This window comes from Schistocerca americana, chromosome 7 (genome assembly GCF_021461395.2).
Source record: "Schistocerca americana isolate TAMUIC-IGC-003095 chromosome 7, iqSchAmer2.1, whole genome shotgun sequence".
Taxonomy (NCBI): domain Eukaryota; kingdom Metazoa; phylum Arthropoda; class Insecta; order Orthoptera; family Acrididae; genus Schistocerca; species Schistocerca americana.
In genome coordinates, this window is record NC_060125.1 from 600,234,684 (window position 1) to 600,257,646 (window position 22,963).

The 22,963-nt window shown below is 41.4% G+C and overlaps 1 protein-coding gene across 1 annotated transcript in view; it reads left to right on the top strand.

Moving 5' to 3' along the window:
* Window positions 1-8,995: 8,995 nt before the first annotated feature.
* The window catches only part of LOC124622119 (toll-interacting protein-like), a 66,135-nt gene continuing 52,167 nt past the window's right edge, over window positions 8,996-22,963 (top strand). The window contains exons 1-2 of the mRNA XM_047147729.1: window positions 8,996-9,171; window positions 9,278-9,445. Of these exons, the coding sequence (XP_047003685.1) occupies window positions 9,124-9,171; window positions 9,278-9,445 (216 nt within the window). The 5' untranslated portion in view covers window positions 8,996-9,123. The remainder of the gene's footprint in view (window positions 9,172-9,277; window positions 9,446-22,963) is intronic.

Genomic DNA, 22,963 nt, shown 5'->3' on the forward strand with positions numbered 1-22,963 from the left:
AAAGGTCAAAACAATGGAAGACTACACTCAAGAAGCATCGAATAGAGCTCATATACATTTCAAAATACAAACCAAGTACAAATCCAGCTGTGTGGATAATGAAAGAATTAAGAACATTTTGTCGCTTGTATTGCAGTAAGAAGCATAATACCTGGAATACATATTTGGCACAATTTCAAGCAGTGATCAATGAAATGCCCCTTATCACCGCTTTACTTCTATCTATTTGTGTCTTAACAAATAAACCAGCCCTGGACGAAATTAGGGTAGTAATAAAATTTCCACCAATCCCAAGAACACAACATTGAAATCTTGTGCCAATAGCACTGAACAACATCCGTTGTGCAGCCATGAAGAGGAAGTCCAGGGTGGACAAAAATGCTACCAACCCAGTGTTTACGGTAGGGCAAAACGTTATAGTAAAAACACACTATTTATCAAACAAACAAAAACAGCTATGCTGTAAGTTCTTTTCTGGTAGAAATTCGTAGAATTATATATACAAATGCTGTGGAACTAGTCAACCTGAAAACAGGAAAGAGATGCAACATATAAGCCATTTAATGGCATATGAGGGTTAGAAATATAAGAATCAAAGTTCACATGTTTGACCAAGATCAGGTATCTTTATAATTTGCTATTTGATGTGAGATTAACGTACTTTTTATCGACAGGTCACCAAAGAGACTAATTATAGTTGTACTGATTGATGAAGGACATTGAATTAATATGAAGAGGATCTGACATTTTTATGTAGACATTAGAAGAGTTTTGATTCAAAAGACCAGATGATGATGACAAAAGAAGGATAAGATGAAAAATACATCAGAGCCAACACATGCAGGTATTAAAGGTACAGTAAGTGTGCAGGTATTGGAACAAGTTGATAGATATGATTGAAATAGTTGAGATTTACATGTATGTATCAGATGAGAACATTGTGAGGTCGAGAATTTATGTTGCAGGAGTCGATAGTAAAGAAGAGTGGGAATGCAAACAGGGGAGAGAACACAGGACAAGGAAATTTTTCATTTTCTTAACATGAGACTAACAAGGTTTAGGATTAAAAATATACTAGCTGCATGTACATACTAATGATATGCGAAGTACATCACCATTTCCTTCTACTCTAACCATTTCTCTCAAAAGATGAGGAAACTTAGGTAGAATTAAGAAACAATGATATATTCGAATTTAAATTTTAAAGCAAAAGAGATTTACACAGAAGGAATTGTGTAATAGGTAAGGTATTGAGTGCAACTAGGAAAACTGTTAATAGTTTATCATAGGTTAAAAAAGAAATATGTATCATGAGCGGAGATCGAGGACCACAGCATGAAGTCACGTGTCGACGACAATCCAGGGGGTCAACCTGAACATCAAGTTCCAGATGAGATGGCAGTATAGGAGCGAGAAGGGAAGGCAGTCAAAGTGAGAGGAGAGGCGTTAGGCAATATAGCTACTGCGACTTTGACAAAGCAGCCGTGATGCACTGTGAAACAGGCAGCTGCAGCTCAGATGTATACAGTAGTTCCGAACAATTCCTACCCGACATAGGCCGACCAGTTTAAAAAATCTACTTTAGCCAATCTGAGGTAGCAGTGTTGTTGACCATACACCATGAATTTCTCACTGAAATGTAGATTTCTCCTGTTTATGCGAGTTATTTTCGAAGATAGAAGAAATCGGAGAATGTGCGCATTTGCACGTCGCCAAGGTATTAGTGCTTGTTGTAGAAAGTCGCGTACAGGACTATGGCATAGACTATACTCTCTCTAAGTATGTTTCATCAAGCAGAAAAATATGTTTCCTTATCTCTCACATCATGAGCCACAGAACTAGAACATCAAACTCATTTTTGGCTGACGACAGAGTGCTAAGATCTATCACTGTCAAATGACGCCCCCCACACTTTCGAATACTCTCTTAAGGTAACTAAATGTATCCCCACATAGAATGTCTCTTAAGGTAACAGCACAGAGAAGCTGTAGCTGCATGTTTTATACTATGTAACACTTTATACATTCGGTACCACATCTGCTTTTATTACAACATCAATGAGTTTCTGAGTTTTGAGTACACTTACGAAAGAAATATAAAAACAACTATGAGAGTTACTGATTTATGATGCTTAGTTTACAGTCAGTGCTGAGTATTAATTGTAACTACGCTCCAGTTGCTAAACCTAGTTACAGAAATGCGAATGAGACGCATTATGTATTCCAGGATATGCCAGCCACGTCTTTGAGATGCCAGCTATGGTCACTTCCCAGCCCTCTGTAGGAACACATCGGTTCGTCTTCTTCCTGCTGGTACTGTAACTGTGATCGACGAGTTACTTCCTGGCAAAGCGTTTCCTTACTTAACCATATGCTACTCATGTTGTTCTGTCTGTGGAACACATAAATAAAAACTTCAATATCCAAGATAAAAAAAAAGATATATATCCAACCAGTAAGGCTGGGCACCAAAATCAAACAAACTCATTCCTGAGAGAGAACACTCTTATATATACAAAACATTAAGTGCTGCAGAAATTATTTATATGAATAGAACCTTACAGAAAATTTGTATATGAAAAAAAGTAGTATACGGCAGGATGTGAACCTTCTACTAATCGACCATCACGTTGTAATGTGGTGCGGCAAGCAACTATGCTATGCTCCATCTCTGATTTAGCTACCTTGTATTTTATGTTACAGTCTCCTAAGGCTTTAATCGCTGAAATATTATTAATGACATTTTGTTATAACACATTCTAATGAATCTTAAATCACACATTGTATTACAACTGCCTTTTCTCATAACACTCGAGTTGCAACTCGAAAATAACTAAATACCGAACTTCTTTAACCACCCATATGACATTTCCTGTCATTTTGTTACAACATATCGTAGCAATAAAGATTCAAGACGTTCAGTGTGCTAGTACTTAGCAACAGCATATATCCATTGCATATAATTGGCTTTCTGCTTGTGATGTAGGGAGCATTCTTCCTTCCTATTGGTATGTCATATAAATATCACGGAACTTATCTCACGTTTCATGTGATAAAATGCCTCCTCCAAGTCTAACAAATCTCGTAGAGCGCCACGTCAACGTTGGCTGACTCACCCAATGTGCGATGGCTTAACTAGCCCCTGTGAGGACGGTTTTAGCTCAGTACCAAACGATGAATATGATGTTATGAGACACCGGTACCATCTAAGGTGCTAAAAGCCAAATATTGTGTCTATATTAAAGAACTAGCGGTCATATAGTTCATCAATAGGTAAAGCATATTTCATAACAAATGATCTTAATCAGTTTTCTATGGTATGCTGCTGTCAAGTGAAACAACGTTTAAAAACAAAGACATTCATTTGCTAGCCAAAATACATAGATATAAATACATCAAACAGTTTTTATGAGGGAATATATAGAGTTTATTTACCTCATCCACTGTGTTTTTTCCTATGATACAAATAACCTTAGGAACAACAATATTTTTCTCCTTCAATGGAGCAACTTTTCCACTTTATAAAAGTTAATATCATTTGTGTTCTTATTTATGAGTAGTGTAGGCATCAACTTTGTTTAGTTACTATGAAACGTAACAATTTTTCGTTTCCAGGTGTATGGTTCCCTTGTGGAAGAACACACAATGTAAAAAATTTGAAATGTCGCGAAAACAAAGCATAATAACAAAATAAAGACTAAGAAAACGTAGTTGCACAAAATCCACTACATAACATGACTAACGGTGGCAAAAGTAGGTTAACTTGTGATATTAGCTGACTTCGACATTGTTCTCCTTACCAAGTTCAATATCAAAATTTTCTACCACAAACCTTGACATTGACATTCACTTCCATACTGTTGACAGACTGTGTGAACACCTCCTTATGAACTGAATGATGAATATATCCGCAAATCAAGAAACAAAACATGGGCCGCATGGAACATCATCAGAACTGAAACACACACCAAACCAGTGGCAATAAATATTAACAGAAAGCTGGAAAACAAACAAGTATCTGATGATACCTCTGTAGCAAATATCTTCAATGCGTACTTTGGCAAAGCTGTAAATGATCTTATCCAAAGCAACTTTCATAATACTAATATGCACTACAATAACTGTAAAACTCCCACGGTTTCTATGTTTCTCAAGCAGGTCACACAGAGTGAGCTCCTACTGGCAATGAGCTCACTAAAGAACCTTTTATGTGGTTTTGATGAGATTTCAGATTGTATTATAAACCAAACAAGATATCATAATGTAGAACCTCTGAAGCATATTGTTAATCACTCCTTTTCCACAGGCACCTTTCCAAATCTAAAGATTGCAAAAGTAACTCCCTTGCACAAAAAGGGAGCCATAGACAATGTTAACAATTACAGACCTGTAGCACAGCTTAGTGGCTTCTCAAAGATCTTTGAGAAGCTCTTTTATAATATGTTGCTAGAGTTTGTTAACAAAAACTCATAGCTGTCAAATCATCAGCATGGCTTCAGGCAATTTAGATCCACAACAACAGCAGTCTATGAATATTTGCACTCCATTCTAACATCTGTAGATGAAAAGGAAATGGCTACTGGTATATTCTTGGACCTATCCAAAGCATTTGACATTTTAGATCATGGTATCCTACTAGATAAGTTGGAAAGAAAGGGAATTAGAGGTATTCCAAATGAATGGATTAGATCATATCTTATTAGCAGGCAACAAAAAGTTGTTCTCAAACAATACACAACAACTGAAAAAATTTCAAGGAAGAGCAACATACACATCAGAAAAAGCTACCTTCAAATATGGTGTGCCACAAGGATCAACACTAGGTCCTATCTTGTTTCTTTTGTATATTGGTGACCTTAATGACACTGTCCATACTAAACAGAAAACTTTATTTGCAGATGATACCAGAATTTTGATTACAGGATCAGACCAAAAAGAGCTTCAATTAACTACAGATGCAACATTGCTGGAGCTAACACACTGGTTTGAAAAAATAAACTTATAATTAACAATGGGAAAACGGTGGCCATGAACTTTCATATATCCCACTGTAAACAACAAAATGAAGATGCATTGAAAATAAACAACAAAATTGTAAAATTAGTTGATGATGTTAAGTTCCTAGGAATATGTCTGCAGAGTGATCTCAAGTGGAATACACACATTAAAGCTCTTACAACCAAGCTATAATCAATCTGTTACATTCTACAGATACTAAGCACAAACTGTAATAGAGAAATAGTAATTATTTGTTTATTAAAGTGTACTAGTTGTACATGTAATATTGTATTAATTTAATGCACAGCATTGTATTGGTGTTACATTACACCAGATGTACTGCGGCGTGTACGACATTCATTACTCCAGAGATTGCAATTGTGTGCAGCAAATGATGGCCACCACATTGAACACCTATTGGCCTGACATGTCGGGACACACTCTTATCCACTTCGTAATTGAAAACGGAAACCACGTGTGTACGTGTACCTCACCCCTCATGGTAAAGTACATGTGCGTTAGTGAAAAAGACCAATAAAAAGGTGTTAGCATGTGGATGTAATGTGTTGCTCTAGTATCTTCTGTACCTAAGGTCCATAACCGTTCCATTTGGATCCCTACGTAATTCGGTGCTCTCCAATACACATGATCGAACAGCGGAGGAGTGGTACTCAAGTGTCAACTTTAGGTTACAATATCTCTGGATGTAATTAACATTTTAAAATGCAACAAACGGCACTGATTACGTATTTGTTTATATGTTCAGAAGTGCTAACAAAACTAACAGGGTTCCATTTTAAAAAACGCAGGTTTGTGTTAAAAAACATACTTCTGGGCATTTTTTTGTGGTTTGTATTAACAAATTACACTAGCCCCTCCCCTCACGTTCGGTCTGTGGAATCGATTCGTCAGTATTTGATGTGGTTTACGAAATATATCCAGCGGTAACGTTAGGTGACTCACCCTATATATATATATATATATATATATATATATATATATATATATATATATATATATATATATATATATATATACACTCCTGGAAATGGAAAAAAGAACACATTGACACCGGTGTGTCAGACCCACCATACTTGCTCCGGACACTGCGAGAGGGCTGTACAAGCAATGATCACACGCACAGCACAGCGGACACACCAGGAACCGCGGTGTTGGCCGTCGAATGGCGCTAGCTGCGCAGCATTTGTGCACCGCCGCCGTCAGTGTCAGCCAGTTTGCCGTGGCATACGGAGCTCCATCGCAGTCTTTAACACTGGTAGCATGCCGCGACAGCATGGACGTGAACCGTATGTGCAGTTGACGGACTTTGAGCGAGGGGGTATAGTGGGCATGCGGGAGGCCTGGTGGACGTACCGCCGAATTGCTCAACACGTGGGGCGTGAGGTCTCCACAGTACATCGATGTTGTCGCCAGTGGTCGGCGGAAGGTGCACGTGCCCGTCGACCTGGGACCGGACCGCAGCGACGCACGGATGCACGCCAAGACCGTAGGATCCTACGCAGTGCCGTAGGGGACCGCACCGCCACTTCCCAGCAAATTAGGGACACTGTTGCTCCTGGGGTATCGGCGAGGACCATTCGCAACCGTCTCCATGAAGCTGGGCTACGGTCCCGCACACCGTTAGGCCGTCTTCCGCTCACGCCCCAACATCGTGCAGCCCGCCTCCAGTGGTGTCGCGACAGGCGTGAATGGAGGGACGAATGGAGACGTGTCGTCTTCAGCGATGAGAATCGCTTCTGCCTTGGTGCCAATGATGGTCGTATGCGTGTTTGGCGCCGTGCAGGTGAGCGCCACAATCAGGACTGCATACGACCGAGGCACACAGGGCCAACACCCGGCATCATGGTGTGGGGAGCGATCTCCTACACTGGCTGTACACCACTGGTGATCGTCGAGGGGACACTGAATAGTGCACGGTACATCCAAACCGTCATCGAACCCATCGTTCTACCATTCCTAGACCGGCAAGGGAACTTGCTGTTCCAACAGGACAATGCACGTCCGCATGTATCCCGTGCCACCCAACGTGCTCTAGAAGGTGTAAGTCAACTACCCTGGCCAGCAAGATCTCCGGATCTGTCCGCCATTGAGCATGTTTGGGACTGGATGAAGCGTCGTCTCACGCGGTCTGCACGTCCAGCACGAACGCTGGTCCTACTGAGGCGCCAGGTGGAAATGGCATGGCAAGCCATTCCACAGGACTACATCCAGCATCTCTACGATCGTCTCCATGGGAGAATAGCAGCCTGCATTGCTGCGAAAGGTGGATATACACTGTACTAGTGCCGACATTGTGCATGCTCTGTTGCCTGTGTCTATGTGCCTGTGGTTCTGTCAGTGTGATCATGTGATGTATCTGACCCCAGGAATGTGTCAATAAAGTTTCCCCTTCCTGGGACAATGAATTCACGGTGTTCTTATTTCAATTTCCAGGAGTGTATATATATATATATATATATATATATATATATATATATATATATGTGTGTGTGTGTGTGTGTGTGTGTGTGTGTGTGTGTGTGTCTGTCAGTGTAATTTTTAACTTTTTGTATCATTTATTGACCTGTCACAGGACCATAACTAAATAAATAAATAAATAAAATAAATGAACTGTAGAATGTTTTGCTCTCTTAAGCTGGGTTCACACATACGACAAAGGTGTCGCCATAGCCAGTGTCATACTGCAATTTCATGATTGAACTCCCAGTTTTTAGTGTTCCAACGTAAGGGACGAACTTTGGTCACGCCACAAAAAGTTCAGCTTGGGTCTACTTTGTTACACCACTTTCCTACCACTACTCCTCCCTGGTGGCAGTATTTCGAAACACAGGCATTCTGTCGCAGTTACCATGCAGTAATTGCAGCTGTACTCCATTCGATTTCAGTGTGTTTTTATTGTATTCCGAATAAAGTGAAAACAGGGGTCAGAAGGTACACTACCGCAGGTTCTGGAACTACAACAGTGGCAATCGATGTTTGATTTCCTACAGCAGCAGTTTGTGTGTCTGTGGTGAGGGTGGGGGGTGGGGGAGAGGGAGATGGTAAGGGGGGGGCAATATTTGCAAATCAATGATGCATCCCACAATCTTAAAAATGGTTCAAATGGCTCTGAGAACTATGCGACTTAACTAGTGAGGTCATCAGTCGCCTGGAACGTAGAACTAATTATACCTAACTAACCTTAGGACATCACACACATCCGTGCCCGAGGCAGGATTCGAACCTGCGACCGTAGCGGTCGCTCGGCTCCAGATGGTAGCACCTAGAACCGCACGGCCACTCCGGCCGGCCAATCTTAAAAGATATTTGGACAAGTAAATAAATAAACTTAATATAGGTAAACAAAAAAGCGAGTCGTATAAACTTCCTGATTTGTGAGAACAAAAATTCTATATATTGCCCATTATATGTAGGAAATAGCTCCAGAGTGTGATGTGACGGCTATTAAACTAAAAATCAGTTATTCGAAACGCCTACATCACCTAATACAACAAGAATTTAAAATCTGAAACAGTGACGCTGCTGCAGATGATATTTACATGCTAGTTGTTGGTTAGTTTGTCCCTTCAGACAGCATTTTCGTCTCTGAAAGTGCCCCCTGTGCGAAATCTGTTTTCGGAGCTAAGATCTGGGCACTGTCCTTCTGATATTTAACTCTTGTCACAGCTCTAGAAGGCCATAACCTGCACTAGAAATTCATATCCGCACATATGATTTCAGTTGACGCCATATTGAAAGCTGTGTAACTACGCAGAATTTGTGGCGTTCTGTGTGAACGTTAGCTCGTGATGCCACAATAGAAAGCCATAAGCTGTCGCGCCACATTAGAAGCGTATGTGAACCCGACTTTACGTTCCGTGCCAGAGATAAAAGCTGAACCAGCGCTGCAGTCGATTGGTGTATCGATTCCCCCTCTACAATGACTAAAAAGACACTTAAATTTCATTACACATTGACAGCTCTGTTTTATGTATGCATCTCTGATTAAGAAGGAGTCAGGAGTGATGTGTTTTGCATTGTGAGTTGTGTAACCTACACTTTGAGCTAAGGAACTGGAAGTTTTAGTTGTTTTATTTGACAGTTTTGCGGAAAAAGTCGGTTAAAAATGTCTGCCGAGTCAGCTGTGGAAAGGAATGCTGAAAGAAGAAAACGAGTATGTCTGTTTCCCCTAGAACGTTCTGCAAATATTTTTATGCATATCTCATAATTTCTTAAGGAGTAGATGAGGCGCAGTTTACAGATGCTAATGTGTGTTACAGGTGTTTGTTGGTGCATTGCCACCAGATTTCTTGCGTATTTCGACAGACACGCGACAACAGCAACAAGAGTCAGCTGATCAGCAGGCTGCTCTGGCATTGCATCATCAGATGGTCGGAATGACATATGCACAGAACACTACAGGAAGACTTAGTATTACCATTGGTCAGGTAACTGCAGAACATGACAAGTGAATGATACTGAATACTTTCTAAAGGCACGTCGTCATCTTTCGTAATTACCTACCGCTTTGTGGGGCAGTTATTGTAGCACCGACTAAGTGATTTATAAATTGCCGTTTTGGAAACCTTGAGACATTAGTAACACCCAGCATTCACACATTAGTACCGTTACGTGCATTTTCGTCACAGACTAGTCACGTTAATATGTCAACATTTGAAGTAACTTTATGTTAAATTCAGAAGGATTCATGATATAGGATAGAAGGAAACGGGAGATAAATATACTTTATCAGAATATTACAGATGGGACGTAAAAATAAATTGGTTGTTAGTTTGTAACATCTTAGTTATTGGGAAAATAATTGGTCATTTGTCTGTCTTAGCAATAGCAACACAGGGAAAGTTGCTTGTCATAAATTAGCGTATTATTCGTGTAGATGAATATGGATGGAACAGCTGTAAATGTAAATTCAGTGCAGAGCAGAGTGTAGAAGCATGTTCTTGGGAATTAATGTTGAAGTATTGCTTGGTATTGCTTTATCCATACACCCATTCAGATGTTGTGAAACATTTTGATATGTTGTTATGCTGTCAGACAGAAATGATTGGTTATTGTTTTTTTGCTGATTTTAATGTAGGCTTACAAAAATTGGGCAGAAAAATTGATTTAAAAGTGCTGTTAGTAATCTTCAACCTAGCGTTATTGTGATGTGCAGTCCAGAAGACTGGTTTTATGCAGCTCTCCATGCTAGTTTATCCTCTGCAGCTGTGTGTCACTACTGCAACCTACTTCTATTCAAATATGGCTGCTAGTCAAGGCATGGTCTCCACAATTTTTACTCCTCACGTTTCCCTCCATAGCCAAGTTGACAGTTGAACATGCGTCACACATTTATTTTTCCTAAATTCTGTTCAGTAACTCCATATTACTTACTCAATTACAATTTAGTTTCAAGTCATTTAATTATCCATAGGTATCAAGTAACTCAAGATGTATGCTAACAGGCACTAGATTCATTCAAGACCTCAAGTAACCCATGCCAATGCTGTTACAAATCAATTGTCAGATCGTGGTGAACAATCAGCCATATTACATAATTTAGCAACATATGCTGCCCAGATAAAACTATCAGGGGATTAATGATAGAATAATATGGAATTTTAGAGTAAGTTTTAAAAAAGATTGAGTTTACAGTTGAGCATAATGCTAGTTCCAAATTTAACACCTTCTCAGTGACATTGTAACTGTTGTTTGAAAGCAGATCTCCCAGAAAAAAGAATTGTGACTAGAAAGGCATTTGGCAACCCTCTGCAACTAACATTGCCAAGTACATTAAATGGAAATACGGAAGCGTCTGATCCCACCCGTCTGCTTTGACCCATGACGTCACAAATATGGCAGAAACGAGCATAAACCACGATTCCAATATGCCGCATATAAAGCCAGTACATACACATTATGAGGACGAAAATACATCGAAAAAACACACACACACTTTCCACAAAAAGCCTAATGACACTAACGCGACAAGTGCAGGAAATGGGTTTTTTTTGGGTGGGGGCAAACTAAATATAAACAAATTTAGACACCCACCCCTTATACAAAACCACACAAAACTATGAAAAAAACCGACATCACAAAACTCCCCAAGTACCACTAAACACAATATCATCGGGAATCGGACACTTCCCTTGACCTATATAGCTCAACAGCAGCTCCCGATCCCATAAGTTAGGATCAAACACTCTCCTTGGCCTATATAGCTCAAAAACGTCTCCCGATACCAATATCAACATACACAGCCACACATTGGGATCAGACTTCCCTTGACCTGAGCACTATTAATTTTATCCGTTCCTGAACGAAAACAACAACCGATTAATTTGACGAAAATTAGCACACGATGTACAGAGAACAACACTAAATTAACATTCACACAAAATCTTTAACTCACTGAAACTAATTCCACTACAAACACAGCCGACACTCGAACAATTCTGGATAATGAGCAAAAGCAAACTGAGCCCATTACACCACACAAACGAAAACCCTGAACGTACCACCAGAGAGCACAACACGACGATATCTGCAAACACGCCACACTCTCAAACCAAACTCCGCGCCTTCATGGCGTCACACACAACACACTTACATCACGGGTCAAAGCCGACGCGTGGGATCGGACACTTCTGTTGACCCCATTAAATAACATGCTGATGCCTACTTTATGATAGTATATGAGAAAATTTGTTAAAGATCTACAGAAAAGAAGGTAAACCAGTATATTGCAAAACTGATATCAAGGAAGTGCAGTGAAATGAACATTTATACACATATTGTATGCAATCACGACTCATAATTGAAAGATTGGTAAACAATGAGATACTGAGCTGACAAATGCCTGATATTATGGTGGACTTAAGAATCTCAAGAAACGGCTGATGGCTGGCATCGTGGAACAGAATGAATATATTAGCAGAACAAAAACTGACAAATGTGGGGCCTCTTGTTATTAGTGCCTTCAAATATCTTAAAAATTTGAAAATATCAGACGACAGTGGAAAAACATATTTACCCGAAGGATGTAATTTAACTATGGAATACTTGCTGTTAAAAAAGATGGTAATGACATAACAATGAAAGCTTAAGACTCCATTCATAAGCAAAGTCCATGGAATGCAATGATGATTTTGGGATTTCCAGTTAACTTATAAATCTTTGAATGTGCTTGGATAATATAAACTGGTCTTTGCTGAATTGAATAAAATCCAACCATTTTGGAAATAAAATTGGAGAAAAGCAAGATGATGCTCTGTCCCCTCTTCAGTGTAGCATTGGAGTTAGTTGTGAGGAAATTCAAACTAGTACCAGCTGGGTTGCTCCAAAGAAATAAAGTTAAGGTTCTAGCAAAAAACAGATGGTGTACTGCTCACTGGTAAAAGTGAAAATGAGATTAGACAGTTATTCATAAAGCTCAAAGAAGTAGTATACAAACTTGGGCTAAAATTAAATGATCAGAAAACAAAGTACATGGTAGTTCAAAGGTTTAGAGGTGAACAAGAAACCCAGTGGCATCTGATAATCAGCAAACACACATCTGAATGCGCTGAACAGATCAAATTTGTGGGTGCAATGATAGATGAACAAAATCAGGGGCAAGTAGAAGTAAAAATGTGACTGCTGAGTGCTAATAGAGCCTGCTGCTTCATACAAAAACTTCTAGAGACTAAATTAGTGGCAAGGAAAACTAAAATGAAGCTATAAAATAGTCATCAGACCAGGCCTAATATATGCAATGTCACTAGATTGAAAGAACATCAGTTATGAATATTTGAAAACAGTTTTTAGGAAAATCTTTGGTCCATGAAGAATTCAAAGCTGGAAGAGAAGTCAAACACAAATCCACACGTCATCACAATAAGGAACATTAATGAGCATAATGAATTTTGGAAGATTTCAATGGATAGGTCATCTGATGAGAACGAAACAGGATCAAGCAAACATATTCATGGAGAAGTCGTGGGTAAATGAAGCAGTACATGGGTAAAATGAAATGAAAACCATATGGAAAAGGTTGCGTGTTAAAAAAAAAAAAAAGAGAGAGAGGCAGGAAGTAGCACAAGATAGGAACATTTGGAGGCAGCATGTGAGATCGACGTGGGAGCGTCGAGCCCCTTAGAAGCCAGGAGGGGGACACATTTGTTGGCTTTGCCAAGTCGCAACCAAACTGTTACCTTCCAACCTAACCTGAATCTCAGGCAAGACAGCAGATCAGACAACGAGCAAAATCACAATTTAAAAACAGAAAACTACAAAGCAGAATGGCGGTATTGCAATTTTCACCACACTTTCCATCTCCACTGGACTTACACAAGTCTGGTACACACTGCCATATAAGCTACCATCCTCAATGACTAAATGAAATATTCGTAAAGGGTGTGTAGAGTACAGTATATCCAATAAGACAATAAAAAGTTGCAGTCCTCTAATCTTATGTAATGTTCTCGGCCACGTGTGATATATAATTAATCCATTGTGTTTCCATAGCTTAAAATGGGACATTTTTAGGCCTCTCAATAAGATCAGTTACTCGCTAGTATCAGTCATGTGGATAAATAGGATAAGCTGTTTGTTAAATTTGGCATTTCAAACAATGAAAACTCTAGATAGGAATATCAACAACGTAAGAAAAGATAGATTGCTACTTACCATAAAGAAGATTCATTAAGGTGCAGACAACTACAATTACAAGGCATTTATATAAAATTCTCAGCCACAGCCTTCATACATAAAAGCAAGCACACCTCCTGAGCACATGACTGCCAATTCCAGCAGCTCGGCCTGAGCTGCTGGAGTGATGGTCATATGCACTGGAGGTGTGCTTGCTTTTATGTATTAATGGTGTGTTTTTCTCTCAAAGTGATGAAGGCTGTGGACGAAAGCTTTATGTAAGTGTATTTAAATTGTGCCCATCTGCAGCTTAGCATGTCTACTGTATGGCAAGTAGCAATCTATCTTTGCGCACATTGTTGAAATTTTGTATTTCGAAAGACCTAGGTTTTGAGGTAGCTATTTGTGCTTTCACTGAGCACATAATAAAAATTTTGAATAATAAAAATCGTCAGTTACATACTGAAAAGAGGCTAAGCCAATCAATATTTTATTAGAGTCATTAATTTATGAGATGCCTAAGTAAGCACATGACATTCAGGTGCTGTATAAGAAACACTATGCTGGAAGTTACACTTGGATATTAGAATAATACAATTAGGGATGCTTCATTATCTGCTTGGTGAGTCACGGTGGGCGGTCAGCAGTGCAGAATAACTTCCTCGCAGGTAATGAAAGGATTTTGAAAATGAAGGGAAAAAATGTAGAGGGAGAAAAGACTTGGCTATAGTAAACAGTTTCAAGTGGTTGTAGAGTGCGATGGTTACACAGAAGTGGAGAGACTTTCACAGAATAAACCAGCGTATGTGCCTTGGTCAAACTAACCTTTGACAGTATTATGAAATGGATAGATTGCTACTCACCACGATGTTTCTGTTGAAGTTAGTAACTAGTTTTGCACAAATGAACTAGCTTTAAACTTAGGAAAAAAGCTCCTATCTTTTGTGGTAGAAAGTGCTAAGTACATGGGTGTGCCTATTATTTTAAACTTTAAATGGAAAAACCATATAACAAACATGCTGAGATGTTTAGGTTCAGCTCTTTCTGCCATAAGAGTAATTGCCAAATTTGGGGAGAAAGAAATCAGTGAGAGAGACCTGGTTGGTAGGTACTCAGAGAGCGCACAGGATAAGGTTATGATTGTGGATGGGGCCGTAAAAAGTTGCTGTGAGTTGCACAGTCAAACACACAACTTTATTTTCCTAGGAACCACTCTTTTACACATTGCTTTAAAAGATCACAATTAAACAATACTGTTGAAGGCCCAGTTAAAGAACTTGAGATGCTTTTTGGGCTGAAGGCCCAAAACCACATCAAAAGCCATTAAAAATAGAAGGTAAATTTTTTCCTTTAAAAATAAAGCATGCAATTGAAAACAATTGGCAGCTGAAGGCCTACACTACATTTCTGAAGGAAATCTATAATTAAACACATTGATAATCAATTTTTCCAACCAAGAAATTTCTTTTTAAACTTACATCATAATGGCCGAAAGCCTAATTAAAGAAATATCAACTTACTGCGTGGCTGAAGGCCACAAACAAATTTGAAACAACTGCTGAAAACCTGAACAACAAGTCAGACAAACAATTTAAAATAAACCCTTTCCTTCTTATAAAAAATTTTTCCTATTAAAAATACACATGGCTGAAGGCCTTATTTATAAGGGGTTCACGTAAATCCTCAGCTGAAAGCCACACACAACACAAGGAACAAATAACAGCTTAGGGCCTGGATTACAAACAATTTCAGGTAGAACCAATTTTAAAGAAAAAACTTTTTCGTTCTTTTTTTTTTAATCAATATTCAAAATTTTAATTTAATATGGCTGAAGGCCTTTATGTAAAATTTAAAAAGAACTGAATTGGTACACAGCAAAGGCCTCACACAATACTTCAAACTAAAATGAAAATAGAAATCTAAAACAAACAGAGCAAGTGGTGCTCAGAAGTGTTCGAAGGGTTGGCCTGAGAAGTTAACTCAAACATAAGGTGAGGTGAGACAGGCAGCCAAAAGTTGAACTTAAATAAACGGATGGCAACCCAAACTAGGGATGGCCCAAGGACCAACCAAAATTTAACCAATTCCCATCCATCTGGCCAACAGCACAACGATGGAAAATAACGGCAGAGGACGGGGATACAAACAGGACTACGTCTTCAGAAATTGGCGCGTCTCAAAACAGCCAAGGGAAGAAAAACTGCTCTAAGCAAAATATGAACCAAACAACTTAAAAGGCTGTCGAACTACATGCTGTGCCAGACAGCATAAACACGACGAGGAAAGGCACACAGCCGGGAAACTACACTAACTACCAGGGTGGGTAACTGGGGTGTTAACGGTCACAGGGCAAAAAATACCGCTGGTGCACTTCACTGGTAAGTAACAGTCAAGTTGACAGTTAATCACAATATAGGAAGACCGCTGCAAGATTTCGCTGACTCCAACACACCATATGTTTCTGCTACCCCGAACAGCCTAGGGAACCACAACCCGCAAATGAAAGAAGAGATGTCACAATAGTTGAGGTTTGATAACAGATTAACTGATCACTCAACTTCAGCATCCATGTTCTGTGGGTAGCGAACTTCGTCGCTCTCGCAGCTAGTGCCTCACGATCTGGCAGCACATGCACGCCGCCAGCAGTCTCGGCCTGGCCTCATGCCGTGTAGACTTACTCAATGCCCCGTCCCAACCAACTTACTCAGTCTAGCACACAGACAGCCGTAAAATAACTGCTCAGTCAAAACCACACAAGCTACACACGGTTCCGCGAAACAATTCCACAAATAACTCGAATAATACTAAAACTAGTCACTGTGGAACAACTAGGAGGAATCACAAGTCGACACACGCAGAGAACCTGGAAGCGGTCGGTGACCAAATACACGTTGTCCAATGAGATGACAGACTGAACGACCAACCAAGGTCGTCCCCACTGCAGTCATGTGTGCCGGCAATGGCCAGGCGAGTCATGGCTGTCTGGACTTCACTGCTGCTCCGTCCTGACTAAACTCCTGACACACAACGACCTGGAAATACTAACGGTTGCTCCAAAGATAGTACAGCAATGTTCTTATCGATTAGCGCTGTTACTGCCACTCAAGGGCAGGCAAGCCAGTAAATTAGTGACGCCAGTAAATTGAATAATAAACGAGATGGGAGTACCGTCAAGACAAGGTGTCAAGCAATAATGGCACAAACACGAGCCGTGCACGGCTCAGAAATGATGTCCTGTTGGATGATATTCTGGAAGTAACCATTCATTTAGGCAAGATGATTGCATAAAAGAAAGTAGGCTAATTTGAATTATGTGCAGTTCACATATCTATGTCTTGCAGGTGTCTAAACTGCTGGGAATATTTTATTTTTGCTTACACATACTGTTCCGTAGGGCCAAATTGAGAAACCAGTCTTCATGGTAATAGAATGAATGAGTATAAGAAATAACATGAGAAAGATTAAAAACCTGTGAAATTAAATTTGGTGAATGAATGCTATGCAGACAGTAAGCTGCTGACTATTTATTAATCAACAATATACCACAGGAATTTGCCTAATTTTTTCTGAGGAGTACTTGATGCAATAGGAATGAATCATGAGGAAATTCTTCTATTTAGACTTGAAAGTGCTAAGATTTTCAAATTCTGGTGGTAACTTACTGAAAATGCAGAGTACTGTAAGACTTTCTGTACAGTAGTGTAAGAATGTGATACAATTATAGACTGAATTTTGTCTAGTATTAACTGAGAGAAAGCTGCTAGTACTTGGGAGTAAATTCATGTTGTTATCAACAAATGAACTAAACAAATCATATATCGAGAAGTTTGGGAATTCTGAGTCCCCAGACTTCTGAACCGGGGTTGACTAGAGGTTTGTGAACTTACACTACATATTGCTTGAACTGTCCATTTGAGCCAGAAGTACCCTTTATGTATTGGAAGAGTTACCACAGAATATCATAAGCAAATGAAAATGACTAATTTTTATGCTGGACCACCACTTATTGCAGATACTGTTCTTGTTAGTTGGCAGCAGTGTACTGTAGGAATGAAGTGTATGTGATGATTAGGAAAATAAAGCAAAGGTCATACCTGTTTTCAAGAAGGCTTGTCAAAAAGACACACATAACTATAGGCCTATCTCTCTGACGTCGGTCGGTCGTAAAATATTGGAACATCATTTATGCTTGCATATTATGACATTTCTGGAGACTGAAAATCTCGTGTATGAATCAACATGGGTTCCAGAAACAATGATCATGTGAAAATCGGCTTACTCTTTTCATCTATGAGACACAGAATTCTGTAGATACCAGCAACTGTGTAGGTGCCATGTTCCTTGACTTTTGCACTGGTTACTTCATGGGAAGAGGGACAAGCCAGAGAACTGGAAGTGAATCTATTTACTCTGTACCAGGGAGCAGGAGGAAGAGGAGGAGGAGGAGGAGGAGGAGGAGGAGGAGAAGAAGAAGAAGAAGAAGAAGAAGAAGAAAGCTGTTTCAATGATTCCATAGGTGCCAGATCCTCCTACAATGTCATATTTTGAACCATTGTTAATTGATGTTGTCCTGCATATGCTGGTGACAGACCATGGTCCTGGGACGTGACAGGTCCATGTGGCTCCATCACGCCCAACGAGGATACAATTCAATGGAACTGTATGGGGTACTACTGTCATTTGTCTGGAACTGCAACAACATAATTTCCTTTTATTCTGCAGTCTGTATTGCCCTCCAAGAAACTCACTTCACTGAAGACCATTCTGTGGAACTTCGTTATAACTGTGCATTTTGTCAGAATTGTACATGTCCTAGGAGGGCAACTGGGGTCTGTATGTTGGTTCACACAGATGTTGTCAGTGAGTGAATTCCCCTCCATACCACATTGGAAGTAGTAGTGGTGTGGGTGAAAACTACTCCAGTGATCACAATTTGTAACATTTATGTATTTCCAGGGAGGGCACTTACTTCCCCTCAGGTAACCACCTTAATCAAACAGCTGTCCCCCTTTTCTCCTACTTGGGATTCCACTGTTCCACACCCCATGTGGAGAAGTAATATTTTATCTGGTAGGGGCCTTCTGATTGACCGGTTCCTTTCCTATCTCAGTCTGTGCCACCTCAGTGATGACACTCCTGCCCAATTCAGTGCCGTTCATGGCACCTATTCTGGCAGTCAACCTGAAGATGAATTCCCCCAATCTCATGGCTTTGCTACATTGCTCACCCCATTATGATCTTTGTGACAGTGACCTCTTTCCTGTGGTGCTGTCACTTTATCACGGCCCATCAGACCAATTACCATGATGGGCTCTTCAAAAACCCTACTGACAATTCTATTCCCCTGCTGTCACCTTCACCACACCCCCTCCCCTCCTCCCATAAGATTGCACTGAAGAAGTTGTGGCAGATACTTCTGATGCTATCACCCATGCTACTGGAACTGCTATTCCTCTCTCTACAGTCACACATTGCTGCCTGCCGGTCCTGTGTTGGACCAAAGATGTTGTAACTGCTATACAGAATTGTCGTGGGCTCTGCAACATTCCCAAGTGGCATCCGTCACATGCTGGCTGCCTCATGTGTAAGCAGTTCTGCATTAAACTTACAACCTGATTAAGTACAGGAAGAAGAAATACTGAGTGCACTATGTCTTCTCTTTCGGAACATATGCCACCCAGGTCAGGCTTAAGATTGGTTGTGTTCTAGAGATCAAAAACTGTTCTGTATCATGTCCTTTTGGGTGGTCTTTGTAGCAGTGCATCAGTTCTTGCTGAACACCGCATGACCCACTTCACGACAGCATCGATGTGTCGTTATTATCCATCTACCTTTCTAATGCAGAAACGACAAGTTAAAGACATCTGCCTATGTTTCAACACCCACCTGTACCCCTCTGCCAAGCCAAATTATCTAATGAACTTTTCACTGACAGGGAACTGCTTGAGGCTCGTGTCTCATCTCATGATGCAGCCCCTGGCCATGATTCCCTTTTTAATCAGATGATCAAACATCTGAATACGACTCAAAATGTTATATCTACTCAGGTTCTTCAACTATATTTGGCTTGAAGCTGTCTTCTCTTTGCAATGGTGAGAGTGTTATCATTACAGTCCTTCAGCCAGGTGTGAACATCTGCTGATAGATTAGCCTCCTCAGCATGCTCTGCAAACTGCTTGAGAGGATGGTAGCTGCAGATTGTGTTGGATTGTTGAACCTCAGGGTCCTCATGTCCCTCTGTTGGTGTGTTGTGTGCAAGATGGCCCCCCCTCCCGTGGCGGGTTGCCACTCTTTGGCAGGTTGGTGCTTGGCTACCATGGGCCCCCAGCCCTTGCAGCATTTTTTTCTTTCTGTGCTGAATGTCTATCCTCTTGCTATTGTTTTTCCCCTCCCTTGGGGAACATGTCTGGGGTATTCTTGGGAATGTTCTGCATTCTGTCGCTGGCATGCGAACAGTCTCACCTTTGTTTTTTGCTCCCTTTTCTGTTCTTTGTCTCCCTTCTCCTCTCGTTCCTCCGCTTCAGCATTTGAGGATCCTCTTTTTTTGCGTCTTCCTTCCTGTGCACTCCTGAAGGCCAGCACACACGTGTGCTGCGTAACAGGTGACTGGGTAATGCGTAATTCCCAGCCGTGGGTCGACAGATGAGGTTCACACGTACCCCCTGGTACAGGCCAGGCCCAGGGAGGGGTGATTACCTGAGCTGTAACCTTAACAAACTGCCAATTGGTCCCTCCGTCAGGTGTTTGGGAGGGATGACCTGAGGTGTGAACAATCACCTTAGGCGGGTGCACCCCCTTGTGAAGGGGGACACCAGTTGGAAGGAGCACACCACCGGAGACGCTGGTAATCGTGGGGATTTCCTCGCGGTGAGTCAATCATCTTCCTACTGATCTTCTACAAAATGTAAATGCAACAAGGCTAATGATTGCAAGACTCTTCCCGCTGCACCACGGTTTCTCGTGATCTCACATACTGAAGGTGGTCAGTCCTTCGCCGTGGTAAATCTGTTTATTATTCAGAAAGGTGTAGATGCAATTGCTGGCTCTGTGAGATTGTGCTCTCGTTTATGGAATGGCATTTTACTTTTGGAGACCACTTCTGATTCTCAGGCACAACACCTGCTTGCTGCCTTGCTTTCCATGATTACCCTGTTCGTGTCGAGGCCCACAGAACTCTGAATTCTTTCCGTGGTGTAATTTACACCACACTGCACGACAGTCTAACCGAGGCCGAAATACAATCTTACCTCCCAGATCAGGGTGTCATTGCCATCCATTGTATAATGAAAAAGGTAGATTCCTCCTTAGTGCCCACCCACACTCTTTTCCTCACCTTTGATAGTGGTGCTGCCGTCCAAGATCAAAGTGGGCTATGAAATTATCACCGTCTGGCCATACATTCCGAACCTGATGCGTTGCTACCAGTGTCATCATTTTAACGACACTAGAACATGTTGTTGACAACCAGCCAAATGAGTCACCTGTGGTAGGGATGTGCACAAGGGTGACTGTCCACCTCCTTCTCCCCGCTTTATCAACTGCAATGGTGGCCATGCCGGTGCCTCTTGGGAGTGCCCAGTGTTATCTTGATGAGTGGGCTGTTCAGGAGATCACGGTAAAGGAAAAGGTGCCTTATCCAGTTGCTCGCAAGTTACTGGTTAGTCGCAAACCCTGTGTTCTCCCATCTGGTATCTATAGTTCTTGTTACCTCTTGCTCCATGAAGGACATGGCCATGCAGACATGTGACATCCAATTCAGCTCTGAGGTCATGAAATCGCCCAGTGTCAAGGTAGAATCACCATCCCCCCGTCCAGCTGTGCAACGAGCTGTCAAACTCTCATCTCAAGGGACAAAACCACCAGCTACACAACCGGTAGGCTGGAAAGGACAGGAGTAGTACTCACGTGAAGACTTCCTCTGTCCCTCCAGCTAAACAACACCCCAGCCTTCATCTACCCAGGAAGGCTCAAAGAAGTCCTCCAAAGGCAAATGGTTCCCTCCTTTGTCACCTTGAAGTTCCTCTTCAATGGTGTTGGCACTTGATACCTTAGCCTGCCCAGCCTCCGTGTCGCCGGTTTGCACCAACAACCGTTTTTTGGTATTGGACTCCATAGTCTGACCGCACAAGCAAGCAGGTGCTCTGTGGACTCCATGGAGGAGGATCCTCCTGCTTCTGTGCCCTGTAGTAGCGCCTCTTCCCCAGCTGTCACTCGGCAGCCGCTGAGGTGACACCCCCACGTCTGTTCATCATGACTTTCCTCGAATGGAATGTTTGCGGCCTGCGGTCCCACAATGAGGATTTACGGCTGCTTTTAGTGTCGCAGTGGCCTCTTGTACTCTGTCTTCAGGAAACGAAATTGCACCCTATGACTGCTTTGAGCTTTCACATTTATTACTGATTCATTTTGACCTTTCCCTTGAGGTCGGCCTTTCCTCTCATGGGGGCGTAATACTGCTCATACGGGATGACATTCGTAGTCAACCCATTTCGCTGACTACCAGTCTTCAAGCTGTGGCAGTTTGCCTTTTTCTTCCCCACCTGAATTTTCCCTCTGTACTACGAATGTCCCTCCATCATATGCTGTCACCATATCAGACTTCCTTCAACTTATTTGGCAGCTACCTCCCCCATTTTGGCTACTCTGTGACTTAAAGCACATCATCCCCTTCGGGGTTCTCCCAGGACCTGTCAGAGATATGCTCTCTTGGCTGACCTTCTTAACCCCTTCTGCCTTAACACTGGAGCACCCACTTTTCCTTCCGACTCCTCACACAGCTATTCCTATTTGGACCTATCCCTGTGCATTGCCCAACTTGCCCATCGTCTTGAGTAGTCCGTTCTTCCTGACACCTACTCGAACAAACATTTCCCGTGTTCTATCCGTTTGCGTTCCCATCTGCGTGCACGCCTAAATGGCAGTTTCCTAGGGCTGACTGGCAGCTTTACTTCTCCCTGGCGACATTCAAAGAAAAAGATTTCCCCTGTTGCGACCAGATTGAATATCTCGGCAACATTATCCTTACTGCTGCAGGACATTCCATCCCCTGCATTTCCTCTCCACCACGTCGTGTCCCAGTCCCTTGGTGGACTGAGGCATGCCATGACGCAATTTGCACACGTAGATGTGCTCTCCACATTTTTAACTGCCACACTATGCTGGCAAACTGTGTTCAATATAAACAGATGCGTGCAAAGTCTCGTAGTGTTCTTTGGGATAGCAAAAGAGCTAGCTGGATTTCATTCACTAGTTCTTTTAACAGTTGCACACCTTCCTCTGCCATGTGGGCCAACCTCCAACAGCTCTCTGGAACCAAGATCCATTTCCCAATTTCC